Source organism: Anopheles maculipalpis, chromosome 2RL (genome assembly GCF_943734695.1).
Source record: "Anopheles maculipalpis chromosome 2RL, idAnoMacuDA_375_x, whole genome shotgun sequence".
Taxonomy (NCBI): Eukaryota; Metazoa; Arthropoda; class Insecta; order Diptera; family Culicidae; genus Anopheles; species Anopheles maculipalpis.
The window spans coordinates 39493795-39521056 of NC_064871.1; the positions used below are offsets into that span (position 1 = coordinate 39493795).

At 43.3% G+C, this 27262-nt stretch overlaps 5 protein-coding genes across 5 annotated transcripts in view; 3 read left to right on the forward strand and 2 right to left on the reverse strand.

Moving 5' to 3' along the window:
- Window positions 1–27262, forward strand: part of LOC126557871 (ero1-like protein) — a 427255-nt gene that overhangs the window by 116723 nt on the left and 283270 nt on the right. The window lies entirely within an intron of this gene.
- LOC126559837 (beta-1,3-glucan-binding protein-like) lies at window positions 260–1514 on the reverse strand. The gene is made up of 2 exons (XM_050216010.1): window positions 1291–1514; window positions 260–1216 (listed from the first exon to the last, which is right to left on the reverse strand). Exons 1-2 carry the CDS (start codon window positions 1507–1509, stop codon window positions 260–262), a joined length of 1176 nt encoding a protein of 391 aa, XP_050071967.1. The 5' UTR covers window positions 1510–1514.
- On the reverse strand, window positions 4375–5610 carry LOC126558306 (beta-1,3-glucan-binding protein-like). The gene is made up of 2 exons (XM_050214298.1): window positions 5404–5610; window positions 4375–5331 (listed from the first exon to the last, which is right to left on the reverse strand). Exons 1-2 carry the CDS (start codon window positions 5608–5610, stop codon window positions 4375–4377), a joined length of 1164 nt encoding a protein of 387 aa, XP_050070255.1.
- Window positions 6272–8560, forward strand: LOC126557433 (molybdenum cofactor synthesis protein cinnamon). The gene is made up of 5 exons (XM_050213208.1): window positions 6272–6297; window positions 6470–6600; window positions 6668–7785; window positions 7882–8221; window positions 8301–8560. Exons 1-5 carry the CDS (start codon window positions 6279–6281, stop codon window positions 8544–8546), a joined length of 1854 nt encoding a protein of 617 aa, XP_050069165.1. The 5' UTR covers window positions 6272–6278; the 3' UTR covers window positions 8547–8560.
- LOC126558541 (galactosylgalactosylxylosylprotein 3-beta-glucuronosyltransferase I) lies at window positions 9112–10432 on the forward strand. The gene is made up of 3 exons (XM_050214565.1): window positions 9112–9407; window positions 9579–9939; window positions 10007–10432. Exons 1-3 carry the CDS (start codon window positions 9160–9162, stop codon window positions 10379–10381), a joined length of 984 nt encoding a protein of 327 aa, XP_050070522.1. The 5' UTR covers window positions 9112–9159; the 3' UTR covers window positions 10382–10432.

Consider the following 27262-nt stretch of genomic DNA (forward strand, 5'->3'; position numbering starts at 1 on the left):
TGGCAAGCGTTTTAACTCATGAACTACTACAAACGTACAGCAGAATGCTAATAAATGTTTGGTGACTTAAAGCTGTATTACAGCGCATTGGAAGAGTAACACTATGGCAATCTGGCATTACAAAACCGTTGCATATTTATGAGGCATTGATGAAGTGAACGTCGTGTACTTATACAATACAATTGCGATTGTTTATTAATCTATCGGTAAATCTGTCCCCTACTGGCCTACACTTCAACGAAACAAAGCCAACCCTCACTTATAGAGCCCAAACTCGCACATAATCAACCTGGAGCGAAGAATCCTTGCCACGGTTGTCAGTCATACGCCACGTCGGTAGCCAAGAGTTACGTCCATTCCAGAAGTCACGAGCAGCGGTTGGCGAGGTATTAGACCACGGCTTACCACGGTTAGCATTGGTCGCTGGTGGGACATCCGGGAAGTAACCGTTCGTGCCGCCAACAGCCAAATTCATGATTATGAAGAACTCCTGATCGAACGGCGCCATTCGTGTTCCATGGATCCATGGATTCTCGGTTCCCGGTGCAATGTTACCAAAGTTTCCACGATTCCAGAATCCAGTGCCGGCATCGATCTGGGAGACGACCTGGTTGTCAACCGAGAACCGAATAAAGTCGGGCGTCCAGGTAAGCTGATAGTTGTGGAAACCCGTATTCCAACCCTGTCCCGGTGCGGTGTTTTTGTACGCCACTGTCGTTTCCCATCCGTTGAGTGTGGGACTCGGTCCAAAGTGGAGCGTAGAGCCAAACTGTTCAGTACCGATATGGACTCCGTTCGCGCCACGATAGTCGATGTTACCGCGAGACTCGAGCAGATCGATTTCTCCCGAGGCCGGCCACGATCCGTACGCGTTCCGCTTTGGCAACAACCAAACAGCAGGCCAGAGCCAATCTCCAGTGGGCATGCGGGCACGTACCTCCATCGTTCCATACTTGAAGTTGAATGAATTCACCGTACGGACACGTGCACTCTTGATAGGGTTGATAAGATTCGTTGGAGAACCGGTGCGCTCGCAGCCCCAGAACATGGGACTGGTACACTGATCGGCCGGTTGACCACCATGGATGTTCAAGGTGCCGCTGCTCAAGAATGCCTCTCCTGTGTCATCTGCTAGGAGCGTTGGACGGATATAGAAGATACCATTTTCACAGTACGAGTTCGATCGATGGTTTAGGTACCATTGGAACTCCCAGTTCTAAGAAGAAAAAAAAAAACTACATGCTAAAATTGTTCCTTGGTGTACACAAAACGCATTTGTTTTCTACTTACACCTCCACCACTGAGAGTATTTTCGTGCTCCCAAGTTTCAAAGTCTAGTGTGTTGAAGTTATCTTCAAAGATAAGTTCCCCTGAGCAGTACGGTCCAGCACGAGCTCTAGTACCACTAGCGGTTGTTACGGACACAGAGCACTTCGGGCTCTGTTCACCTAAGGAAACAGCTAGCCCGGCCAACAGTAGCGCGAGCAAAGGAATGCTAACACTCTTCATGCCGGAAGCAAATATCTCGAATCCACCAAAAAATTGGGACACTGAATTTGGTCGGGTGTCGAACACTGAATAAAATGTGCTCAGCTGAGTGGGGTCGTTTTATAGACGCCTCGGTACATCCAAGGACTTACGCTAATCCTGACCAATGTTCGATAAAGATTGGAATTGATCTTATCGTGCGAACTTTGACTTTTATTGCACGCTGCATACCGAGCTTGTTGTAAGCTACCCCGCAAAGATTCGTGATGATTTTGTGTGTTTTTATCGGCAACCGACAAGACTGTGGTTGATATTTTCGGGTTACCTTTTCGCTGGAGTTTTCTAGTTCAATCGATGATCCGTTAAGAGGTTGGGGAGGGCAATTAAAGCCCCAGGACGTGTGAAAAACACGTTACAGCAAATCGTAAACAAAAGACCGTTTCTTGACCAGGTTATGGGAAGAGTTTAATGATATCGTTTAGTGCGTGTGATAGGGGGTAAGAGACTTTTAAATCTCTTTCATACATTTGACTGTCCAAGCAGTCTGAAGGTTCTAAACGAGAAACTTTCTTACTGGAACGTATGAGGCATCGTGGCCTAACCTTTGGTAGGGGGACTCCCGATGCTCATTGGAGGGACAGTCATCCAGGTATATTCAGAAGCAATAACCTTGTTGGACGTTTTAGTGTCCCTCTACCCAGGGTAAGGCCTAACCAAGCTTGAATGCAAGGTTTAGCTTGTTGCAACCCGTCAAATCTTTTGTCGCGCCCACGAGTGAAATTTTATTTATACCCAATTCTTACAATAGTTTTTGCTCCCTTTTTTACAACCGGAAAATGCGCCAAATTGGTTTGTTCGCTATTTGCTATTGCATAGCTGACCACTTGTTTTGGATTGATCAATCGCGGTGCGATCTGATCTGATCTGACAACCTCGCTTAGTTGTTTAATGGTCTTGTTAAGTTAAGGGCACTTGATCAAATTAGCTAAAGATGCATTTCTTGCATTTTTTTAATTAAATGTAGGTTATATGAATATGAAGGCTCTTTGCCGTATGGTTAACAACGCATGTATTGACAAATTACAAATTTCACAAGGCATTTCCTCTTTGGATTTTAACTTATCCATGTCGGGCATACTCGGTTATGAAATGTAGAATAATTTAACTATACAAAATGATGATAAGAAATGTTTCTTGTTTTAAAATATTGTTAAACTGTACAGCAGATATGCTACAAGGGCTAGTTCAATCAGGGCATAGTATTGGATAGAAAATTTACAAAATCGTTTTTACGATTTGATAGTTTGTAGGCTCTATATAAGACCTACAATATGATATTTATTCAATTTTATATATTTGAAATTATACTCTTCCAGCAGAGTTCCAGTTCTTTATTTTTAGCATTAATAAATGTTCCACTTTATAAGTAATGACAAAACAAGAATCTATCGCATATCCCGTTTTTTGCGCTGTCTTCTTCTTGGCTTAATGACTTTCTAGTAAAGCCGGCCATCTAATCGTCTACTAGACTTGCCCTGGGGGCGTCCCGGTGGTGTAGGCGACAGCGGCGCCGCTCTTCAAGCGCCAGGACCGGGGTTCAAATCCCATCCGGACCGTCCCCCCGTGGTGAGGACTGACTAACCAACTACGTGGTTATCGGTAGTCTAGAAAGCCATTTCGATGGCCGGCATGACCTTTAGATGTCAAGAAGAAGAAGACTTGCCCTGATACCACGTAGTTAATCAGTCGTCACTGCGAAGGAATGGATCCCGGATGGAATTTGAACTCCGGTCCTGCCGCTGCTGCTTGTCATAAGTGTGCTGTGATAAGTAACAAATGAGTGAATGATTCAATCACATGTTCAAAATTGAAAACCGTTTTCGAGTTTTCGTTTTCGAAACTTATTCAATTAGAGTAGCGCTGTGGTATTTCCCCTTAATTTCAAATAAATACGTCTGTACTGGTGTCTGATTCGATCCTCAATGAGTCAACTGGTAGTAGCATTTATTTTACGGGAAACCAAGAAGTCCCAAGATATTGGAGCCAAAAGAGAAGAGCATCAGCAATTATTATTATTTATTAAGGGCTGTTTCATTGCACATTTTCCAGTGGTGGTTCTAATGGTAGCAGTTTGGTATCAAAAGCCCCGGATCTTTGTATTGGGACCCCCGTAAAATGAAAGGAGATTAAATACGATCCTCCCTAACCCCCTGTCAACACTTTTATATGTTATAGGCCCCGATATCCATACCGCATAGGACCTACAAACCGCTTGAACACCTACGGCAAACCACAATAGTGATCCTTTTACATGGATTCATTTTTTTTTTTTTTGGTTAGGTTGGTTAAATTCACTTCAAACTTATCAGCTAGACTGCTATAAACCGATTCGTACCGCTTTATTTTCTCATGCATGCTTTATCAGATTGCGGAGAGTGCTTTTTTTGGGTTGGCTAAGATAATGGGCTTTCTTCGATAGATTTCGCTCCAAGTAGGATTGTTTTAGCTTATCTCGTGAAGGTAACCGTCAATGGGCCCTAAAAATATTCCCGTAATATGAACGCGTGTGGCCAAAAAGAGCGTAACGAGGCACACCAGCGACTCAAATAATGGACAATGCATTCACCCTTATCTAAGAGGCGTATTTTTTTATTTTGCTCAACATTAATGTCCGTTAGCTTAAGGCTTTCGACGTCGCTTGTACTGTGTACATGGGGTTGGTGACTGATCCGATAATGGGAAATATTGAAGACAAAAAAATGGTCACAATGATTATCTTGCACCTGGATGATCTTATCTAATATATGGTGAAATATTTTAAAAGATTTTTTTATTGATTTTTTACTACAGAATAACTTGTGCAGTTTTATTATTAATTAAGTGCCGTTAAAGAGCCCAAACTCGCACATAATCAACCTGGAGCGAGGAATCCTTGCTACGGTAGTCAGTCATACGCCACGTCGGTAGCCAAGAGTTACGTCCATTCCAGAAGTCACGAGCAGCGGTTGGCGAGGTATTAGACCACGGCTTACCACGGTTAGCATTGGTCGCTGGTGGGACATCCGGGAAGTAACCGTTCGTGCCGCCAACAGCCAAATTCATGATTATGAAGAACTCCTGATCGAACGGCGCCATTCGTGTTCCATGGATCCACGGATTCTCGGTTCCCGGTGCAATGTTACCAAAGTTTCCACGATTCCAGAATCCAGTGCCGGCATCGATCTGGGAGACGACCTGGTTGTCAACCGAGAACCGAATAAAGTCGGGCGTCCAGGTAAGCTGATAGTTGTGGAATCCCGTATTCCAACCCTGTCCCGGTGCGGTGTTTCTGTACGCCACTGTCGTTTCCCATCCGTTGAGTGTGGGACTCGGTCCAAAGTGGAGCGTAGAGCCAAACTGTTCAGTACCGATATGGACTCCGTTCGCGCCACGATAGTCGATGTTACCGCGAGACTCGAGCAGATCGATTTCTCCCGAGGCCGGCCACGATCCGTACGCGTTCCGCTTTGGCAACAACCAAACAGCAGGCCAGAGCCAATCTCCAGTGGGCATGCGGGCACGAACCTCCATCGTTCCATACTTGAAGTTGAATGAATTCACCGTACGGACACGTGCACTCTTGATGGGGTTGATCAGATTCGTTGCAGAACCGGTACGCTCGCAGCCAAAGGATGAGGGATTTGTACACTGATTGGCTGGTTCTCCTCCATGGATGTTCAAGGTGCCGCTGCTCAAGAATGCCTCACCCGTGTCGTCCGAAAGGAGCGTTGGGCGGATGTTGAAGATACCATTTTCACAGTAAGAATTGGATCGATTATTCTGGTACCATTGGAACTCCCAGTTCTGCAAATAACACACAAAATAACACATTTAAAACCATCGATTACTTGTACGTTCGGAGCAGTTTGTACTCACACCGCCACCACCGAGAGTGTTCTCATGCTCCCATGTTTCAAAGTTAAGAAAATCAAAATTGTCTTCGAAGATAAGTTCCCACGAGCAGTAAGGACCGGGCTTCACACCTGTTCCACTAGCAGTTGTAAGAGAAATTGCACAACGTGGTTCCGGGCTCGCGAATGAAGCGGCTATAAAAATACTAAACGCAACACAGGACAAGAACATGTTTTCAGTGCGTATCAAATATCACTGACCAGGTTTCGTGACTTCAGTCCCAACTAAACACAAAGTTCCGACTTTCCTCACAGACGGATGGTATTTATAAGGCAATGATAGCTCCATAAAAATATTTTATTGAACATTTCTGATATTGAGTACGAATGTTACGATAAGTCTCAACTGCAGGGAGTGTCATAGTTGATTATTTCAGTTGTCTGGCATTACTTATTTGATAACAGAGATCGAGCATTTTTGCCGTATATTTATGTTACGCTTTCAAACTTTAGCTAAATAGTCTCAATAATCCACCGCCAGCGGTAACCAGCAAAAAATCTAATTTTCATTCAAGTTACTTCATAAGAAAGTATTTTCTAGTTTATAAAACATTTTCGATACACATTGTTGGATAAACAAATTAAATGCATTTTCATAACATCCAATTGCACGTGGTCTGTCGATTTTGAATTTTGCGCGCGTTCTTTCTGGACAATGAAGTTCTCAACTTGCCTATGTAAACAGGCGCAGTGACAGTTGCAGAATCCAACCATACCAGAGCATTTCACAACAATAACAACCGGCTGTATTCAAAGAGAAACGTACGACCGAGAACGCCGTAAAGCAATTGTGTGGAAGTGTTTTTAATTAGCGTCTGTTCAGCTCATCATACGTGTAAAATGTTCTCGGTGATAACTGGTAAGCGTAAGGTTACTTGTAGTTTTAACATACCCAAACAGAACAATCATTGTGCAAATGATGTTCCAGATTGATAAGACACCAGTAATGAATTCTGTTGTTGACGATACGATAATGGATTCAATGAAATTGGTTCCAATTACGCAATAATATACTGTTGATAATGTTTTAGTGAGTGATTCTTGTGCCGCTGGCAAAGCAACGGACACTAGCGGCCCTCATTTGGTGGAAATGATTAAACAAGCATTTAAAACGGATACCGTCAACTACCTGTTGATTGCGGATGACGAGCAGTTAATAAAAGTATGTGAGAAAACTTGCTGCTCTTGGGCCGATAAAATAACTCACCCATTTTCCCTTGTTTTCGTAGCAATCGCTCATTTATGCTTGTGATGTGCTCAAGGTACGAGCCGTATTTACGACGGGCGGAACCGGTTTTGCACCACGGGATGTTACCCCGGAAGCTACGCGTGCCATCATTACCAAGGAAGCACCACAGCTTACGCTGGCTATGACCCTGTGCAGCTTGGAGAAAACCAAATTTGCTGTACTGTCGAGAGCGGTCTGTGGTGTACGAAACAAAACGCTGGTCGTTAACTTTCCTGGAAGCAAAAAGGCTGTCGGTGAATGTTTCCAATCGATTGTGGACGTTTTGCCACATGTGTTGAATTTGCTGAACGAAGGCGAAATAGAACGGGTTCGTGAAACACACCGTAAGGTACAGGCGGAAGGTGATGCTTCAACACCACAGGAAGTATATCACGTGTGTCCACATGCAACAGGGAAAGGGGGTGATGATGATCGTAACTCACCATTCCCAATGATCGGTGTGGATAACGCGCTAAAGCAAATCCTGGCCACCATACCGTCTGTACAAACGACTCGCAAGCAACTAAGCCGTGTGAATATTCCTCCATTTCGAGCATCCATCAAAGATGGCTATGCGTTGAAATCGATCGGTGGGAAGGGCATGAAGAAGGTGATCGGTTACGTTTCGGCCGGTGATCCAATCGTACAGACAAATTTTACCATCGATGAATGCTTTAAGATCAATACTGGCGCGCCGGTGCCATTACATGCCGATGCCGTGATACAGGTGGAAGACACAAAGCTTGTCTCGCGAGAAAATGATTATGAAAAAATCGTCGAGATTTTGACTGAACCGACCGCCTCGCTCGACATCCGCTCGATCGGTAGTGATCTGCGTATGTCCGAAGAAGTGTTTCAGTATCAGTTTCCGCTCGACGCATGTCAGCGTGCATTGCTTGCAGCAATCGGTGAGAAAGTATCCGTGGCCAAGCTGAAGGTGGCCATCATTTCAACTGGAGACGAACTTTTGCATCCATACGATGTAAATGCTACGGCTGACGGAAGCACGTCAGAAGGCAAAATTTACGACTCGAACACCACCATGCTGGTAGCGCTGGTACGTCAATGCGGATTCACCGAGGATCAGTGCGAAATTCAGCAACGGGTCGTGAGAGATGAGTAAGATGAATTCTACCGATAGTCAAGCCAGTTTGGTTTCGCTGTTGCTAATTTTCACAAATTCTCAAACGCCGCCTTTTTTCTTTTCGTTTTTAGTTTTGAATCGTTGAAAAAAGAAATCGAGTCACTAACTGGTGTCGTACACATAATAATATGCACTGGTGGTGTGTCGATGGGCGATAAGGATTTCGTCAAACCGGTGCTAAAAGAGCTTAACTATGAGCTGGTGTTTGGCCGCGTCAATATGAAGCCCGGCAAACCGTGCACATACGCCAGCAGCAAAGTGACGAAATTTTTTGGTTTGCCAGGAAATCCGGTATCAGCATTCGTAACGTTCCATCTGTTTGCATTACCAGCATTGCGGCATTATCTTGCTGCCGTAAATGAAACGGCTCCGAGCATGGCAAAATCAAGTTTACCCATGATTAGAGTTGAGGTATGTTATAAGTTCACCGGTTTTGGGGAATGTACTTTATTTTAAATCGCAACCTATTTTTGTTTCGTTTTGCCTATAGCTTTTGGACACAAAATATGTACTAGATCCTCGACCAGAGTATGCCAGAGCATCCATTACATCGCGAAATGGTAAGCTGTTAGCAAGCATAACTGGTGGACAAATCAGCAGCAGGCTGAAGAGTACCATCGAAGCTGACGTCCTTCTCGAACTTCCGGCCAGAACCGAAAACAAACCGTACATTACAGCGGGAACACAGCTCAAAGCGTTTGTTCTGCGATCCAATTTTATTTCTCGATATGAGTAGAGAGTAATATTTTATTCAATGTTATCGCTCACATAGTTTTTTACACATGATTTGCTTGTCATCGTACATCACGCAATGTACTTGAATACATTAAATGTACAACAATATTTTTTGGTAAAGGACATTCATCATAAGGAAGAAAAAAGCGCAAAATATTCATTTTCCTCAAAAAATAATGCATTTAGAGTTCAGACTGCACAAATTTGAATAAAGCTCAACGGAAAAGCTTCGACATCGTTGACATTTGTGTGTTGACAGGTCCGACAAAATTCCGACACGGTGTAGTGATGGGCCGCTCGCTGGTACGTCACAATAAAAGTAAACAAACAACCTCGCGAAAGCCAATTTCATTGTACGTGTGGCGGACCTAATTTGGTTGAAATGAATGATAATCAACCGGTTTCCGTTTGCGTTAGCTTATTAAGTTCGAATCCGACCGTCTAACATGGTTTGTGAACGAAGAAATGATTAGTTCCTATTAACCCGTGGCAGCTACTTGGATGGAGCATCTTCACCGACAGTATTCGTCTATCAAGTGTAGCGTTAGCGATAGTGTGTAAATTGTTAACATCGACGTATTAGCAACGTGTCGACCAAATACTCAGTCGCAATCATGAATCAAGAAATTCGTTTTCGGCTCAAGCATGTGATCATCTTTGCGTCCATCATCGCGTTCCTATTCTTCTACTCGCTAAGTTCAACCCGAGACTGTGACAGGGAACAGTCAAGGTCAAACTATGGCGATGAACCATGGCCCGTCGGTCAAGGACGCGATGCCTTTCTGCCGAATCGAAAGGGTCCCACGATCTATGCAGTGACACCGACCTACTCTAGACCGGTGCAGAAGGCCGAACTAACACGGTATGTAGTTTTTGAATGTTATGAAGAATGAACGCTAAAATGTTGATTTTGAACGAAACAGTTCGAAATTAAGAAAAATACCTAATTCTTTGAACTTACACTATATCAATCAGTACACAAAACCCTTTTTTTTTCAAGAAAACTAATGATTCGCTTCGATTGTCGTTTTAGCCTATCACATGTCATTCGTCTTGTGCCAAACGTGTTTTGGGTTATAGTGGAAGACGCAACTCAAACGTCTGCACTGGTCAACAATCTCCTGAAGCGTAGCGGTCTCCAGGACCGCAGTGTACAGCTGTTTGCCAAAACACCTACAAATTTTAAACTCCAAGGAAAAGATCCAAACTGGCTTAAGCCACGTGGCGTTGAGCAGCGCAATGAAGCACTTAAATGGATACGGAACCATTTGAAGCACGATGCCATGGGCAACGGCGACGCGGAATCAAGCCCCTCGATAGTATACTTCATGGATGACGATAATACGTACAGCACGGAGTTATTCGATGAAATCTCAAAAATCGAGAGGGGCAAGGTAAATATAGGCAAAATATAGTGTTTTACGAAAGATTCCACTGTAACTATGATTTAATTTTTCACAGGTTGGTGTTTGGCCAGTCGGTCTAGTAGGCGGACTAATGGTAGAAAAGCCAGTACTGAACAGAGATGGACTGGTGCTCGGATTCAACAGTGCCTGGAAACCGGAACGACCATTCCCGCTCGATATGGCAGGCTTTGCGATTAGTTCCGATCTACTGTTGGACAATCCGCAGGCACAGTTTAGTTACGAGGTAGAACGAGGCTATCAGGAAAGCGAAATATTACGCCACCTAACGATCGCTCACGATATGCAACCGCTGGCGAATCAGTGTAAGGATGTGCTGGTGTGGCACACACGAACCGAAGTGCCGAAATTGGATGCAGAAAAAGTCCTACAAAAAAGTGGCAAAAAGTCGAACGACGGTATGGAGGTGTAAGGTGGTTAACCGGTAAGCATTATATGGGCCAATAGCAAACTAATGGTGATGGTAGCGGGTAAATTAAGTTTAGAAAATATTTTACTGCTAAGCGAAAGTAAATCAAATCCGTGGACCACAATATCATGTCTAGATTGTACCTCCGTCAAACGTTAAATTATCATTTGATTTAATTTATATCATTCAATTCATTGAGATTTTAAGCATTACGTTATAGGGTCTGGCCAAAGGCAGATATTGATGAAAATGTGGTAGCTCGTAGAGTGTAACAAGAGACCTGTGAGTCTGTAGTTGGATAAGCGATGGATTAAGCCGCTCATTTTGAATAGAAAATAATAAAAAACACATTTTTTAAAACCCTTGATCTACAATACGTTTCCACTGCGATGACAAATCGAATATCACTTAAATGAATATTTATTTGCTTTTGATCCTTCGATTATTTTTGTTTAAATACATTCCTTCTGTGTTTTCATAGAACAGTTTAAACGGAACCATCGTTTCATAGTTCAACGCATTGTTATGTCTTTTATTGGGATTATGACGCTGCCAGCATTCAGTAGGGTCGTTTTTGATTATTCAGATGTTTGCTGTTCCTGAAAATGAATTATTAATTATTTTGTTGCTGTGTCTGAATAACTGAAATTAATTTAATGCGGATGACGCACGTGTTCTTTTCTCATTTTAATTATATTTTACTGACATATCCTTATTCTTTCTCATTCAATGTTTTTCGAAAAAAAAAGTGTTTAACAACTTTCGAATAATTAATTTATTTGAAAAAAGTTTGAAGCGAATTCCCAACCTTAAATATTCAGCTGAAAATTTATATTTGCTAGTTAGTCTTCGGATTTTAAGACATCGCATTATGTCTCCCAAAACTCCTACAATTGGGGAATCTTTTTCATCTTGATCCTAAAGTCACGCCTTAGGACACATCTGGCGGCACACATGAACGGGCATTATTGCCGAAGATGTTGGTCACATCCCAGCTGACCAATAAATGGAGCAATAGTCACGCATGCCAATACAACACGCCAACACTGCGCCCGTGGAAGCGTCATGCTTCTTTGCTTATCTCCGTTGTCCATTCAATCTAGGCGAATACATTTTAATGGTCAGCTGCCGATTGTGTCGATAAAGTTTCGATGTTGGAGAAATTATTTCATTATCAGCACCGACAGCAACTGTTGGGCAGTGGTAGCCAGCAACAGCAGGCGCCAAACTTTACGCCTTGTGCTAGTAAAAGATAGTAGTAGCCCGATGATCACGAACTTGACGAACCGCAAACCATGTCACACCATCATCGTTGTTGGCGGAGTGAGAAAGTCATTGTCTTAATTACATTTCTTTCCGGATTGGTTTTCGGAACTTTCCGTCTGTGTCCTCTCCCCTTCTATGGGGAACTTTACTCATCGCTACCGGCTTCAGTTGGCTGTATTCTCGGCATAGGGTGAGAATAATCCAGATTGTCGAACGAAAGCTGTAAAAGTATTTCAAGAATGGCGTTCCTTTCTCAGTGATTGGGCAGGAAATTTCAAATCACGCCGCACGCTCGATGGTGCGTGTAAAATAACATTTTAAAAATCAAAACCTAACCTACGGGGACGTGCGGCAATGATGGTAGAATTTTTAATAATCTTCGAATGACTCAAAGAAAATTCGCACGAGCTAGGACGCTGGTCAATGGTGGAATGTTGAATGTCTGGTTTGGGGACAGTAATTTAATACGATCCGGGGGAGAAAGAGGATTTCTCCCTCTTTCTCTCTTTTCCTCTCTATGTCTCTCTTCGATTGTCTTTGTCCGTTTTAACTATTAAAAGTTACAATACGTGGAGAATGAATCTGATTTATGGGATCGCTTCTTCTTTTTTTGTTCCTCAAGTAAACAACCATCAGTACCTGATGGATGGAAATAAAAATGTCATTTATATTCATTTATTCCATCCCAAGCTTTGAAGCGTACACAGCAACGTATACTAGTTCCCTCCTCCTCAATGAAACTCCCCCCAACATTCTGTACCTTTTGTCGCTTGCCAGCACCCAACCGACATTTGCAGTCTGCAGGCCCTTGTCCGGTAGGTGTAGCAGTTTTTATATGCAGCAACCAAAGCCAACGCTGCGGACTTGTCAGGAAGTGAGCCCCTTGTGAGATGATTTTCTTTACCATTGCAGAGTGTTTAGACTTCCAGTGCGTTGTCGCAGCAGCAGTTGCAGAACGTGACCAGAAAGCCTAAACTCTCGGAAGGTCTAATGAAAGCAAAAGCTGAAGTTAAACTAAACTCAGCGGTCGACTGTGTGTGGCTGAACTTTGGCCAAATCATCCCCACGGTCACTAATCCGAGGGTTACTGCAAAGATTGATCTAGGCTTCGTACGCTCCAGTTGTACTGCAGTGGAAGCTAGTCGGCCGACGTCGTTTAAGCCATGTAATGGATCAAAATGTTACAAAACATAGCAGTGGGTTATGGGTTTAAATTGTGTTGTTTTTTGATGCGATGCGGGTTTCTGTTCTGATGCTGGTGAGAGATTTGCCAGCCATAAAGAGGAAAAGTTTGGACAAGCCGTGATAAAAGCCTCTTGAAAAGTGCTCCCAAAAGAACAAGAGGCAAAAACTTCTGTAAGAAAATGTGATACTTTTATTTACTTTGCACCCAAACCTCATCCGCATTTTTGGGAACCCATCGGAAGCGCGCGATGCACTTAGGGTTCTTCAAAGGAATTGAAAGGAGCCAACCGAACACATTTGCCGGAGCGAACTTTAATAGGTATCGCAGTTCGACGATGCTACCGATGCTACCGTCTTCTTCTAAGAATCCGAAGGTTATGATGCTAGAATCTAGTTAAAGGCATCCGCATTCGAATTGCGACGCACTGTCCTACGAAACCACATTTCCATTCCGCATAGGGTGAGTACCATTTGTACTCGTGCAGTTTCTCCGGTGACGCCAAACACACGGGGTGACGAGGCTGCTGCACATTGAATGAATAAGAAATCCAATTAGGGATAAAACTTCCTCTCCATTACCGGCACAAAAAAAAAAAAAAGACGGCACGAGTAATCTCGTTACCCCCTTCAGCGTCTGGCGTAGTTTCACATGTTTTGTTAAGGGAAAAGAAAAACACTAGAAACACTCACCGCACGGTGCTGGTGTGAGGGCGCTTGGGGGAAGTTTGGACCCGAACCGTAGAAATTGAGGTTGATAGATTTGAAAGCAAGCAGGGCATGCCGGTTTTGTTGTACAGTGTCGGGCATGGCCAAACATTGCTACTACTTACCATTTGTATTGGGGAGGGTTGTTTTGTTGTTCGCTCCATTCGTCGGATGTGTTTTCTGTGCTGCGTGCAATACAGACTCTTGTCTTGTCGAATCTTCTTCTTCCGGCAGGAGTTTCACAAGGAACACAGGATGTTTCCCTTCCCCCCCCCCCCCCCCCCCACTTTGCACCCAACGGTGCCAGTCAATCTAGACGCAAAAAGTTTCGTCAACCGTGCCGAAGCTTCCACGTGGTGGTGCTCAAATTGGTGAGAGGAATGACATCCTCTCACTTCAGTAACAGTAATTCCCCAATCCCCAAACCGAAGGATGATGAGCAAAGGGCAAAAGCAAAAAAAAAAAGTTTTCCCCAACATCGCCCATCTTTTGTGGTGGATTTTTCCAGACGGACTTCTCTAACGCTAGCGAGAAAAGCTGGAAGTGTGCGGGAACGTTTCTGGTTTACTGTTTGCAGGATGTTGTGGTTCCGAAGCAGACATTTGGTGACATCAGGTTATTACAACTGCTGTGCCAAAGCCCATGGCAGATGACCCAAGTTTGAGCAGCATTTAATTAGAATGATTAGACGTGGAGGGCACGCCAGTTTGGCATGATGACATTATTTGTTTCTGGTTTTGTGGCGATTTTTTTTTTTAGCTTTCCCGGTGGTCGTAGTAAAGTCACCAATTTGGTGAAGCTGTAATGGGTGGATGTTGCTACAGAAAAAACAGCTTTTTTAGTACGCTTTTAAACCATGAAATGAAATAAAAAAAGTTGTGCATAAGAAATGTTTCTAACTACGCCTTATATGGATCATTAAATTATGTGACTTACAAAACAAACTCTCTGCCCTGCCTCTCGGCGACATTTAACAGCGACATTATTATCGTTCAATTTCACACTGTTTAGCAACAGTTAACCATGAGCTGGTGAGAAGATCTACCCCCCCCCCATCTCAGCTATACACGGTTGCTGCACACTCACGATGCACGTAATTGAAGTCGTAAACATTATCCTTGCTTGCGGTGTTGCCCTTTACTACCCTAATTCCCGTCGCGTATGACGGTGGAATTTATTGTAAATGAAACGGCACGGCCACGTGCCTCGCTCCGTTTTAATATACCCGCGCAACCCACGGGTAGCCCTGCTTGTTACATCCAAACCAGTTGCAGGTTGGTACGTGAAAACGTGTTGTACCGTGCAAAATGTGCACCTTCATCATAACCACTACTGTGTGTCCGATATTAAACGACTCTTTGAATTATTCTTCCTCAAATCTCTCGCAATGCATTCATCCATAGTCAGTGGCAATGAAACATCAGTTCGTCACATGGATGAATATTCATGGATGTGCAGAGACAAAAAAAAGCAAAATGAAATCGTTCCAAAACGACTCGTCATTCCATTTTGCCGGCTTCATGACACATGTCGCTCGTCAACGGCGGGTAATTAAATTTTCCCTATCATAGGCCGGCGTTTTTTTTTTTTTTTTGGCATTCCCTGCAAAGAGTCCTTTTTAGCGATACGGCAAAGGCCGTTCTTGAAGAAACCCAAAAAAAACGATCCCTTTTTTGTTCAAATTTTGAATACACACAATGTCACGCGAAGATCAGACTGGTGACAAGAAAAAAGCGCTTCCCAAAAACGCTGCTCAGAAACAAACACACTTCCTGCTGTGGATTGGGTACTTGTCCTTTCATGAAGGTAATCCATCGTGACAGAATATATCAAGACTTCCTGTCATTCTTTTTTTTAAATGGCCTTTTTCACATTGCATCATATCTTGACCGTTGTGCTGCGTTAAAACTGGTTATCAGCTGCGTGAGTGTTTTTTTTTTTACTTTTGCTTCGCTCACAGCACACCCCAGACTCATCCCTAGCGTGATTTAGGAGCAAGGGACTATAATTAGATTCGTCTCTTTACCGGGTGTATCGGTGGTTGGATGTTTTGGACTGACAGCGCGAAGCTAGGAAAATTTCCGGCACAAAGGCCGCGGACTTCCTGGAGTGTCTCGTTTGCCCTTCCATCAACAACACACCGCAGGTGGTAAGCAGATATGAAAAAGACGCTTTTTTTGTTAGATAAATGACAGGGATGTAGTACTATTTTAGGTTTCATTCGGCAAGGAATCGAATAATGAGAGTAATCAAGAGGACTTATTTTTTTTCAGGACCAAATGAAGCACAGTTTTGTTGGAATCAAGGGTGATCCAGTTTAAAAACGTATGTTTATTAGCAAGCATTTCTATTTACGAATGAAAAAAAAAAGTCCGCATAAAGCTGTCCTCGTCTAGACGTCATAAAAATCCTTTTAAACCGTGGGACGCACCGGACGTGGCCAAGTTTAAACGGCACTTCCAATCTTTTGAACGAAATTTGAATAGTTCATTGCTGGATGGAACTGTTGGTTTCCTTCACATAGCAGCACCATTGCCGTACGATGAAAGCTAAATGTCCGACACCTTTCCCAAAGGTTTCACGCTCCGGGGTTGTTTATATGGGTGAGGTGCCCTTTCGGGGCGATACATGGCACACTAGCGAGCACCACATTATCTTGACCCACAAATTGCTGCTGCAAAACTTACAGGGCAAACTTTGCCAGCACAACTTGGTCGTACGGTGAAGAAAATTAAATTCACCTCAATATATCTCGCATGGGGAGCGACACTTGTGTGTAAATGCTTGTGTAAATCTTGGCCCATTTGCTGAATGTATTGGGCTAGAGTTTGGCGCAAATATATGTTTGCGGTACGTGATGCAACACCGCAGCGTTGTTTAATAGAGAGATACATGCAGCAGTAACTTTCCACTCACACATTTAGCACACTTGGAGCTGGGTTTGGAGTGTGCTTCGGAAATAGTTTTTACCAGTAATACTGGCACCCGTAGGCTAGTATTAATTTTCCTACGGTGTTGGTGGCAAACTTTACACTTGCGGAGGGGTAAAAGTTTTACTCAGATAATTTCTAGCGGTTAATGCATGAAGCAATGGGAATTGGGCGCATTATCCATGTAGGAATTATGCCATTGTTAAGATTATTTGATCTAGTACACATGTTTTTGTAATCTTCTTCAACATGAGTGTATTTCAAAGCTGCACAACAACATTTCAGCACCAAACAATATGTGTACAATTAAATTCTTTTTAACTGTTTCATTCCTTTACAATCCACACTGCCACAGCCACACAATTCCACGCTGCCATCCACAACAGTAAGGTCATTCCATTGTGTGTTGAAAAACCTATGCCACATGATTTACAATAGCAGCTCTGTCGGTTATGGTAGGTTATTGAAGCAGCCACATTTACCCTAGCTTCAGTGCTGATGCAGTGTTTTGAGGCGAATTAAGCTCTGTGTGTAACATTTTCTCCGTAAAAAGTTATATAACAAAACTCCTTTATATGAACAAGGAAGGTGCATAAGTCATAAGCAATTTTTACGCCTGAAGTTATGCAATTTGATGGAGCTGCCTGGTGCTTGACGTTTGTTTGGCAATAAACAATTTTATTAAACTAATTTTTTATTTCTCTTTTTCATTGCAGAAAATGCACATATTTTGAAGCATTTATTAGTACCATTAAAGAGCGACTAACGGAGCCCAAGCAATCTTTAAAACTAACGCTAAATGGTACCGTTCCATGGGGCTTTGTGTTGTTGCCCCCCACATAAGCGAAAACCGTACGGCCTGTACCAAAACGGAAGCACAAGCGCATGTTTGCCTGTTCCCTTTTGAACCCAATTTTTCTTTTCTTCTACAAAATGAAGTCAGTGACACCGTGGCAGCGATTTGTCGGCAAATCCGCTCGGTACATATTTGCAATCATTCTGCCCCATTTCCGAGCGAATGTCTTTTTGCGTTCTTGAAAAGCTGTACGGTAGACCATCTTCTGTTGACTTTTCTACTGCTTCCAGACGGAGCGCCAGCATTCGTTCAGGCTGTCGCTTTTTGGCAGCAGAATAACACGGCCGATAAAGTTCCGAATGTGACTTTGTTTCAGCTCAAAAGGCAATACAACATACAATGCACGTTAGTCACATACACACGCACACAAACACTCGAGAGAGCGTCCATATACATATGTGTGCGTGTGGCGAATGAAATAAACAGGCGAAAGTTATTCCCTTTCTTCTCAGGACTTCTGCAATCCGATTGTTCGGACACTCCAAAACTCGTTACTTCATGTCAGCTTCACAGTTGGTAGGTATAACTCTACCCGTCCGGTTTTTACTCGTTTGCAGCTTTTGGTTGACGTTAAGGGCTGGTTTAAACACACTCTTGTTTCGAATTGAAATGGCACAACAGTGACAGTGGGTGCTGTAAACTTGCAAGAAAATGAACTCTCCACCCAGCGTGGGCGGCTGCTAGCTTTCTGGAACTCAAACCTTTCAACTCGTTGCATAGAAGCACCATTGCACAAAAAGCGTATAAAGAAACAATCAGCGCAACAACATGGCACACATACAACCATACGCGTGGTGCATGGGAGAATCGACAAACCGGGAAGCCGGAACAGGAAACGCTATGAATTCACTCCGCCAAAGGAAAAAGAAAAGAACCCAAACCGCCCAGTTCCAACATGACACTTTCAATCTGTCGATCTGTGTGAGTGTTTCTGCACAAAGTACATAAATTCACTTGACTTATTACCAAACAGTGGTTGGCACAATCGGGTTTGGTGCTGGTCCGTTGCAAGGTTCGAAGAATCGCTTACCAGTTGCTTCGAGTGTGCGATGAAATTGTCACACAGTAAGAAACACTATTTCTCTTTACGACGGGCGTCCGTGTCAGGATCCTGTTTGTTCACTGGATGTGTAGACCAAAAGAGAGACTAAAACCAGAGCGAATGCGACGATCATGTATTTGAATTGTAACCGAAAACAATCATCCCGTTCGCAAGAGTTGTACGAATGTTTATCAGTAGCTTTTCCGGTTGTCCTTGCGCTCCGTTCGCTGTGCAACAAAAGACACACCGGACAGAGAAATATGCACCAGCCCCAACTGGACATGATAGATATTCGTTTGAGCGGTTGGTTGGTTGGTTGGTTGGAAACGTCCCAGAAAAATGTAAACCGTTGCCACTTGGTTTTGCAATTGACTGTGACCTTCTGTATGGCACACCAGACTGTGACTCGTTCTATATTTTTGTTGTTTTCCTAGTTTTATTTATCTTGAACGCACTGGTAGGATAGATAAAAAATCAGAAAAATAGTTATGAAGCCATATTTTTAATTTAAAGATTGGTTACAAAGAGCTAAAGTAAATATTTCTCTTTTTCCATCGACTCTCTTTGCTGATTTTAAAGTTTTGCTGTAAAAAATCGATTATAGATTTAAGTTAATAATTTTGCATCAAAATTTCTTGTACAGGGTGTTCGAGTTAAATTTGACAGTTTCTGAGGGAATAGGAAAGGAATTTTATCAAATTTATGTTAAATATTAAAAAAAAAATTTCTCCAAAGTTTAGCTTTCCATGTTTGCCGCATTTTTTATTCGAAGTAACTTCTCCCCCCCCGCGTCGATGGCCGCCTGCACCCGCTTCCGGAAACGAGCGCAAGCCCGGACAACCATGTCTCTGGGGATGGCCGCAAACACGGCCTTTATTCTGGCCTTTATTTTGGTATTGCAGGACGCCCTGTTGGTGTCCCGCTCAACTGTGCCCCACACAAAGTAATCCATAGGATTAAGGTCAGGGGAGCTGGGTGACCAAACGTCGGTGCTGGTGTATCGGTCGAAATTGGCAGTGAGCCATTGGCGTGTTTTTACGGCCGTATGGCATGGTGCAGAATCCTGCTGCTAAACGTACGGCCACCCATTGGCCACCGACCCAATCCACGGCTTCACTACGGTGACCAGCAGTTTAATGTACCCGTCAGCATTCAGCCGCAGGCCCTGGGGGAAGATATGAGGCGGCATCACGTCTCCCTCCGACGAGACGCACCCGAACACCATCACCGTCTGAGGAAACTTCGTCTGCGGCACACGGGGCACATCAGCAGCACAGTAAGCGAGCCAGCGGTTGTTCTGGACGCTGTGCTTCTGGTCTTGACAAAAGTTCTTCTTGTCAGAGAAGAATCACAACGTGCCTGGCTGCGCCGGGTACTTCAGCCAGCTCAGCGAACACATCGCCGCCTTCCGAATTTCGGCATTCGTATGGCCGGCACGAACCATCATAACACACGTTACGCGGTTGTACAATTCGGACGATTTCCACATATTTACGGAGCTAGACATTTTTTACACTTGTTTGCACAACTTTTAGCAATCGAATGACATATCAATCATTTGATACGTCAACTCAACCCTGAGATATAAACCCAAAGGCCAGGTGTCAAATTTAGCCCGCACACCCTGTATAATAATCCGTTTCTTTGGACAAAATTAGTATCGTGAACAGCTAGTTAATTTCATCTGATACTCTGTTTACACAGCAGTTTCTATGCAATCGGAGCGAATCTACTCACATATTTGTACTTCCGCACATTACTATACGTGTGTGTGTGTGTGTATGTGTGTATTGGCCAATTTTTTGTCCCGTCTCTTCACCAGGAAGTTTCGATTAGATCGAGCTAATTAGTGTTTGCACCATGATTGGCCATCCTAGTGTCCCATCGCAACGGTTGTATTGGAGAGGATTTCATCTGATTAGCTGATTGAACCATTTAACTGACCATAATGAAATGGAACACGGATTAAAGGATTTCGGTAGTAACAGGCTCTAATAAGCGGTTATCGTGTCCAACAAAACAAAACTTAATTTTTGGAAAGCTATCAAAGCGCTACCAGTTTCACCTTTTCAAGGGAAAACAAAACCAAAAAAAGCCCTAGCATCATTAATTTTATCAAATTGCATCATTTTGGTCGAGTCGGTAGGGCTTAGGAAAACATTCAAACCAAACCAAACACCAAACTAGTAAAACTCATTGATCCTTCGCTTCAGGTTTAGCAAACAGAAAATCGATTCGAACTTTTTACCCGATCGACCGGATTGTTGTGGACGCACACGTGCACCTGGGTCATTTTGACCTGCGACGTTTTGAGGCTTAGTAAACTGTTATACTAGGGGACGTATCTGCTTTTTTACCATTTTATCATTCCACCATTTGAAAGTGAAAGCTTTCTGTTTGGTTTTTTCGGGATGGTTGTTTTGGTATTTTCCTTCCGAAAAGTTAAATTTGACGCACCATTAAACTTTAGTGTTTTATGGGCCGGAAAAGTTTTGCCCGGTTTCGTTCGGTCCTTCGGCTGGTACGCTCGGACGCACTCTGCGATACAGCAGCACTGCTGCTCGGTGCGGCAGGTCGGTGGGATTTGGTACATATGTTTACTTCTCCGGGAAGGGCGTATACAGGCGGCGGCAGCATTTAGTAATTAAATTTTATGTTTCACAACCAGCCGAGTAGGACGATTCACGGGTGTTTGTTAGAAGACATTTTCGAAAGTAAAGTATGCTCCGGTAAATGTCATCATCGAAAGTGTCGTGTCCGTAGGTATGTATAGTTACGAGGAATTGATGAAAGTGGCAAGGTGTGAGCTGCGATGTTTCATTAACCCATCCCCGGAGGGACTGTTGATGGTGCGTCAATTTTACGGCGAACATTCTGGGAGGATGCTAATGCAATTAGCATAATTTTGATGATATCATCGCAGCCGAGCAAACATTCGCCGATCTGCTTTTGGTGTGCGTATTTCTTCTTTGCTAGTGTCACATAATCTGGCGATCAGCATTAGCGGCGATGGGCATACTGTATTTACAAATCACCTGAGTCCTTAGCCACAAATCACCTGAGCCTAGTTAAGAGATAAACGGTAATCGATAGGAAAATGGAACAGAGATATCTGGTCTGCTAAACGACTTTATTTGGAGGGTTAGTATTGCAATGTGACGATACAAGAGGTGACGTTTAAGTGTTGGAAATAAATCTACATTTAGAATGCATTGGGACATTTGTTTTCCATAGTAAATTTATTGTAAACATAACATTAAGCTGGGAAATGGAATTTATATTCTTTATTTAAGACTTTTGGATGAAATTATAATACTAATTCCATACTATAACATGCAAGCAATAAATAGACAACTACAAAATTGTATAAAACGCATTATTTAAACACATAGTACATAGTACATAGTAGGAGTTATGGACATTATCTGGAATGGAAGGCAAATCATTGAAAGTATTAAGCAGCTGGGCAATCGCTCAGGCTCCCTCACCGAAGTTTTCGTTTTGTTTCCAGTTTTGCATCAGAACATTTACACCTTTCACAATACGCGCTTTCTGGCTTACAATCGTTAAAATCGCTTTGCGGTCTTAGCCTGCCGCAGCAGAGTCCAGAACCGCTCACGGTACTGCGCCGTCGTCCGTCAAACCATTATCCCGGCCTTACTGGGACTATTAAGGTACGATACAGACCCAGCTTCGACCGTCGCGACAGGTTTTTTGAGGTGAGATGTTTCCTCAGGCTGTAGAATGACCGGCTGGCTGCCAGTATCCTAGCGCGCTGACTTTTGACCCAAGATAGATTAAGTTTTGGACGACGGCAAATTTGCGATCACATATCCATACATCACCCCCACCTAGTTCCGGATTTCTTAGTAGGGCCGCTGATGGTGCCACCATCAAATTGCTCTTTGCCTCGTTATTATTTGTTATTTTATTTCTTGAATTCAACGGACCATATGTGGCTCCCTTGAAGCGTCTTTTTTTACGTTTTACATTTACAGTTAACATTTACATTTTTACATTCAACAAGTAATTGGCCGCACTGTATGTATACAATTAAGGAACGCAGAGCGCGGCAGGTCTGGTTCAAAACGATCACACATGGCGTTGAATTCGCGGCACATAACGAGGAACGGATCAGAGGCGCCAAAACGAGTACGACGTTCCCCTACGTCAAGAAGTGTTCTAGCACGGAGCGATCTTGCCGGGGAGTACATGTTGATAGCAGAGAGCAGCGCCGGCGAGTCGATGCGATTTTCAAGTAGACCTGCGACAAAAAGTCTCTGCGTGTTACAATTCCACTGTTTCAGGGAACCGATCTAACCGATCTTAACAGCATCTTAACGGCAATCGGGCCGCGAGGTTCCCCGAGCAAGGCCGAGATCGCGCGCAAGCTTCTTCAGAATTCCAACTAGATGATTACTCTTAGTGACGATGTGCTTTAGCTGGTCATGGAAGCTCAACTTATCGTCAAGGAGCACTCCTAGATCTCTGACGCAGCTTTCACGGACAAGGGCAGTGTCGTAAATGCATACGATACGTGCAGATTAAGGGATTGCGCTTTCTGGCAAACGTAACCATAACACACTTGTCGACGCATATCCCCAAGCCATTAGTACAGCACCAAGACTGGAACGCACTTAGAGCATTCTGGAGATGCAGCTGATCTTCCTTGTCGCGTATCGGTAGGTACAATTTAGCGTCATCCGCGTAAAGTAGGTGGCTGTCAGGAGGAAGCACACGTGTGACGTCATTTAGGAATATTACGAAGAGAAGCTTGGCGAGCTGCAACGACTACGGAACACTGTCAAAAGCTGCCTTGATATCGAACGGGATAAACCTGTGCTGAGCGTTGCTGAGGTAGTTTGAGGCAACAGCAAGAAGTGGCTCGTACATGAGTAACTTGGAAATTTTTACGTTGGCGCAAAGTGATGTGATGCCGCGATAGTTGGATGCCTTTGATTTGTTGCCTTTCTTGGGTTACCTGAAATAGCCACGAGGTTTTCCTGCATCTGCAACCCAAGGTTTTCTGCCGCCTGCTCAATCCTTTGGTAGGCCTCTGCTGCCTGGGAGAGCCGCAGACCAATGATGTCTAATAGGAGACTGGCGAGCCCATCTCCCTGACGCAGGCCTTTGGTGGTGACGTTGGTCATGATCATTCTAACAAGCCTGATCAGTTTGGCCGGGATTCCAAAAGAGTTCATGGCCTCGTAAAATTTTACCCTGGCTAGATCTGGTCAGTGGTAGATTTTCTGTTTCAGAATCCTCTTTGATAGTTTCCAACTATCTGTTCAACGAAAGGGACAAGCTTATCCTGAAGGATTAGGGAGAATATTTCGTGGGTGGTATTCAACACCGTAATACCCCTGTAGTTGTTGCTGTCGCAAGCCATCGATTCCTCGCTTGTACTTTTACAAATTATTGTTGAATGTTTTGGTTTTTTCTTCAATCTTAAAGAATATAATACGACATTATTATATTCTTTACTTTTAGTTTTTAACTTCTCTTTTTTGCTTATTCTATTTGCTCTAGACACACGCATATTTGTGTGTTTATTTCTTAATAACCACCGATTTGTATTATGAAGAAACCAAGCAATATAATGTAATATAATTTGCTTTACCGAAAAGTTAAGATTCCTTTTAGATTGCCCTCGTTTGCCCAACGTGCTAATACAACATAATGTGTATGCTACTATAATTAGCGTAATGCACAACATAAATTAAATTAAATCCCAATCGTTATCCTGCAAAACCATTTCCCCGTCAGGTAAGGGGCTCATTAACTCTTTCTCTGCAGACGACTCCAAAAGCAGATGAAATTTACATATTAAACTTGCCTTCAAATCACTTCACATCGTCTCTCATACACTCACAAACATACCAATCACGAACCTTTGACCTACGTGATCCGCATTTCCATCCATCATTTCCAGAACAGATGGCGGAAATCTGGTGGAAATAAACAAAACATTCACACTGAGGCAGGCACGCTGCCGAGATTACGCTGTAGAATGATAATTATTCTACAACTTATTCTCATATCTGCTGCCGGGGACAAGAATGCCTTAGAAGGAAAACTCTCACGAAGCACACCATTTCCGTCTGATTCCGGGATTGATGAGAGGTTCGTCGTCTGGTTATGCGATTCCAAACCTACCGAGCAAACATTTCCCTGCGTCAAGTGAAATAATCTCGGAAAATTTGTGGTTCAAAGCAAACAAAATCAAATAAATACCGTATCGGCGGTCGCGACACTCTGATGGGATTTATTTGCATACGCGGGTTCGCCCCGAATGGCAGGGAACTGTGACGCACTCTCCGGTTCCGACTGATGATGGCACCCTTTTTCCTGGTTGCGATGCCTGTCGCAAAGCGAAGAGGGTGACAAATTTGATCCCGGACATTCTAATTAGTGAACCCATGATGAATCTCGAACGGATCTCGAGACAAAGTTCTCGTCCAAACGGACTCTTCTGCGTCGATGTGCCGAGCACTTGTCATGCCAAAGTGGGCACAAGCGTTAAAGATAGGAAGGACTCGTAAATATCCATTGTCTGTTTGTCAGTATCCGCAGCGTCCCCAACCTCGGCAGGCCGGCAGACGATTTTGCAGTGTGGATGATTAGATCTGTAAACATCATTTACAGATAGCTAAACGACCGGAAGCATAAAACAACGTGTTCCACCTACCGCAAAACCATCCGTGGGCTTATGTTTGAAGTGGAACGATGTTTCCGCTGGTCGCCACTTGTGTCGTCTTAACGAACTGGCTCCTTTTGCTTTTCTTTTTGTGGTAAATGGCCGTAAAAAAACTCTTCAACATAATTTGCTTGAGATTCACTCAACAAGCACCAGATTGATAAACAAAACAGAATGTTTTTTTTTTTTTTGAACTGGAAAAGTACCTTGCTTTATACCTGATTTCCTGTTGAAGTGGCAGATCCGTTAATTGTTTGTGAAAATCAACATGTAACCCTTCGCAAATCCCTGCGCATGTTTCACGAATGACAAATATCTTCGACAGGATAGAAGCGTATGGAATTACGAATTTGATTATTGGTTGGAAAAATTTAGCTTTACAATAATCGCCCCCTGAGTAGCGCTTAATAGTGGCATTCAGCTTTCGCAGGACACGGCGTGCATGATTTATTTCCACCATAAACTGTGCCGTGTCAATGATCCTTAGCGTGGATGAAAATTTAATGCCTGGCGAACGAACAATCGGGCCGTAAATTTGAATCGATCGCGCTAGGGAAACTATAACGGTGGGATATGCTTTTATGCATAGAATTTTCCGGGTTTTGTGTTGTGTGGTGAGAAGATGAGAGAGAGGTTTTATTTCACACCTTGCACACTCCCGGTGCGTGTAATTTGTGCCCTGTATCGTTTTATTATCGGTCTTGTAATGGATGATTACGCTCAATTGCTTGCAATCAGGGAAATTGGGATGCTGTCGTTGGATTTTTATTGCAACCAATCGATCGATATGGATAATATAACTTAAATGTGGCTGTTGTGACACTTTTAATGATGGTTTTTGTACAAAAAATATGTTGAATAAGTGCTTTAATCAAATACGTAATTCGATTACACAGTGATTTCATTAAAAATATCTGTTTATGTGGATTTAAGTTAATCCAATTTATTTCTAAATAACGCATCCTAACAAGCGGATCCTTGTCCAAAAAACACTTGCCAGACTCGAAACGTTTGCTCTTCCTAGAGATGCACGTGCTCGCAATTGTATGCCATCCCGGCATCATCAGAACACACCATAGAGTTGAGCAGCGTCTGTAGGGATTGTCTCACTCCTGGGCTAGATCCGCGCGCTCTTTAACAACGCAGCACGCGAACGCTTGGCAGTAAAGTAGGTTAATTACGTGCCTGTCATTGCTTAAAATTAGTATTCACCTCATAATCCAGAACAGTCTTGTCCACACTCCGTACCGTACTAGCCTCACCCCTGCCGAGCGTCAGCCGAGCTTAGTTTTATTACATTAGCCATGGTCTGCAAAACCTCCATCGCGTAGAAAACGCTCTGAACCGGAAGATCCGTCACGACAGCGCGTAACCCGAATGCTGGCAAACCAAACAGAAGGTACAATTAATTTGTTGTGAATTTTAAAAACTGATATTAAAATGCTTACGCCGTACGGTCGATACGGTCGGGGTGGCGTGCGGATGGTGTTTTCAATTAAACGTCGATTTGATGTCCAATTCAGCCGAATGCTTCACTACGTTTGACGCTTGTTTTCGACGTACCGGTCGCTTCTTCGCCACTATTGGCACATTGTTCTGTTGAGAAAATGGCTTTGCCAGAAAGTGGGATCGGGTTGGGTCTTCTTGAGTCGGGTTTTCATTTTTTTCTATTTTCTACAAATGTCATAGTCTAGGAGAAGCTCTTATCTGAGGCATTTTTTACGCCTTTCTTCGCTCTTGGTTTTCTTTTCGCGCTGATGCCTGCGAGGGAGAGTTTTTGGTTATCGAAAGTATTTTAAATTTAAATTTAAATGAATTACGCCCCAACCCGGAGGACACGGGGTGTCGGGCTACTGCTGCCGTTTGTTCTGGTTTGGAACAGGTTAAGGAAAAGTTTTGAATTATCAAAATTGTTTTGCCGGCAGGATAAGATGACAAATTGCTTTTCGATAGCGTATCGCAGAATCGTTTGTTTTCCGCTGAAGGTAAAAATTAAAATTCTTAATTTCCAATTTCATCAGTACTAAGAGTCTAAGAGAGAGTATTTTGCAGTCAGTAAGATATACTCTCGAAAGCCTTTTGTGTGTCATTAAGCAAGTAAATTAGTACTGCTTTAAATAACTTAAAGTGCTTCATTTTTATACGTCTTATCACTTTTGATGACGGAAAGTATTATACAGTCAAATGCAGCATAAAACTAACA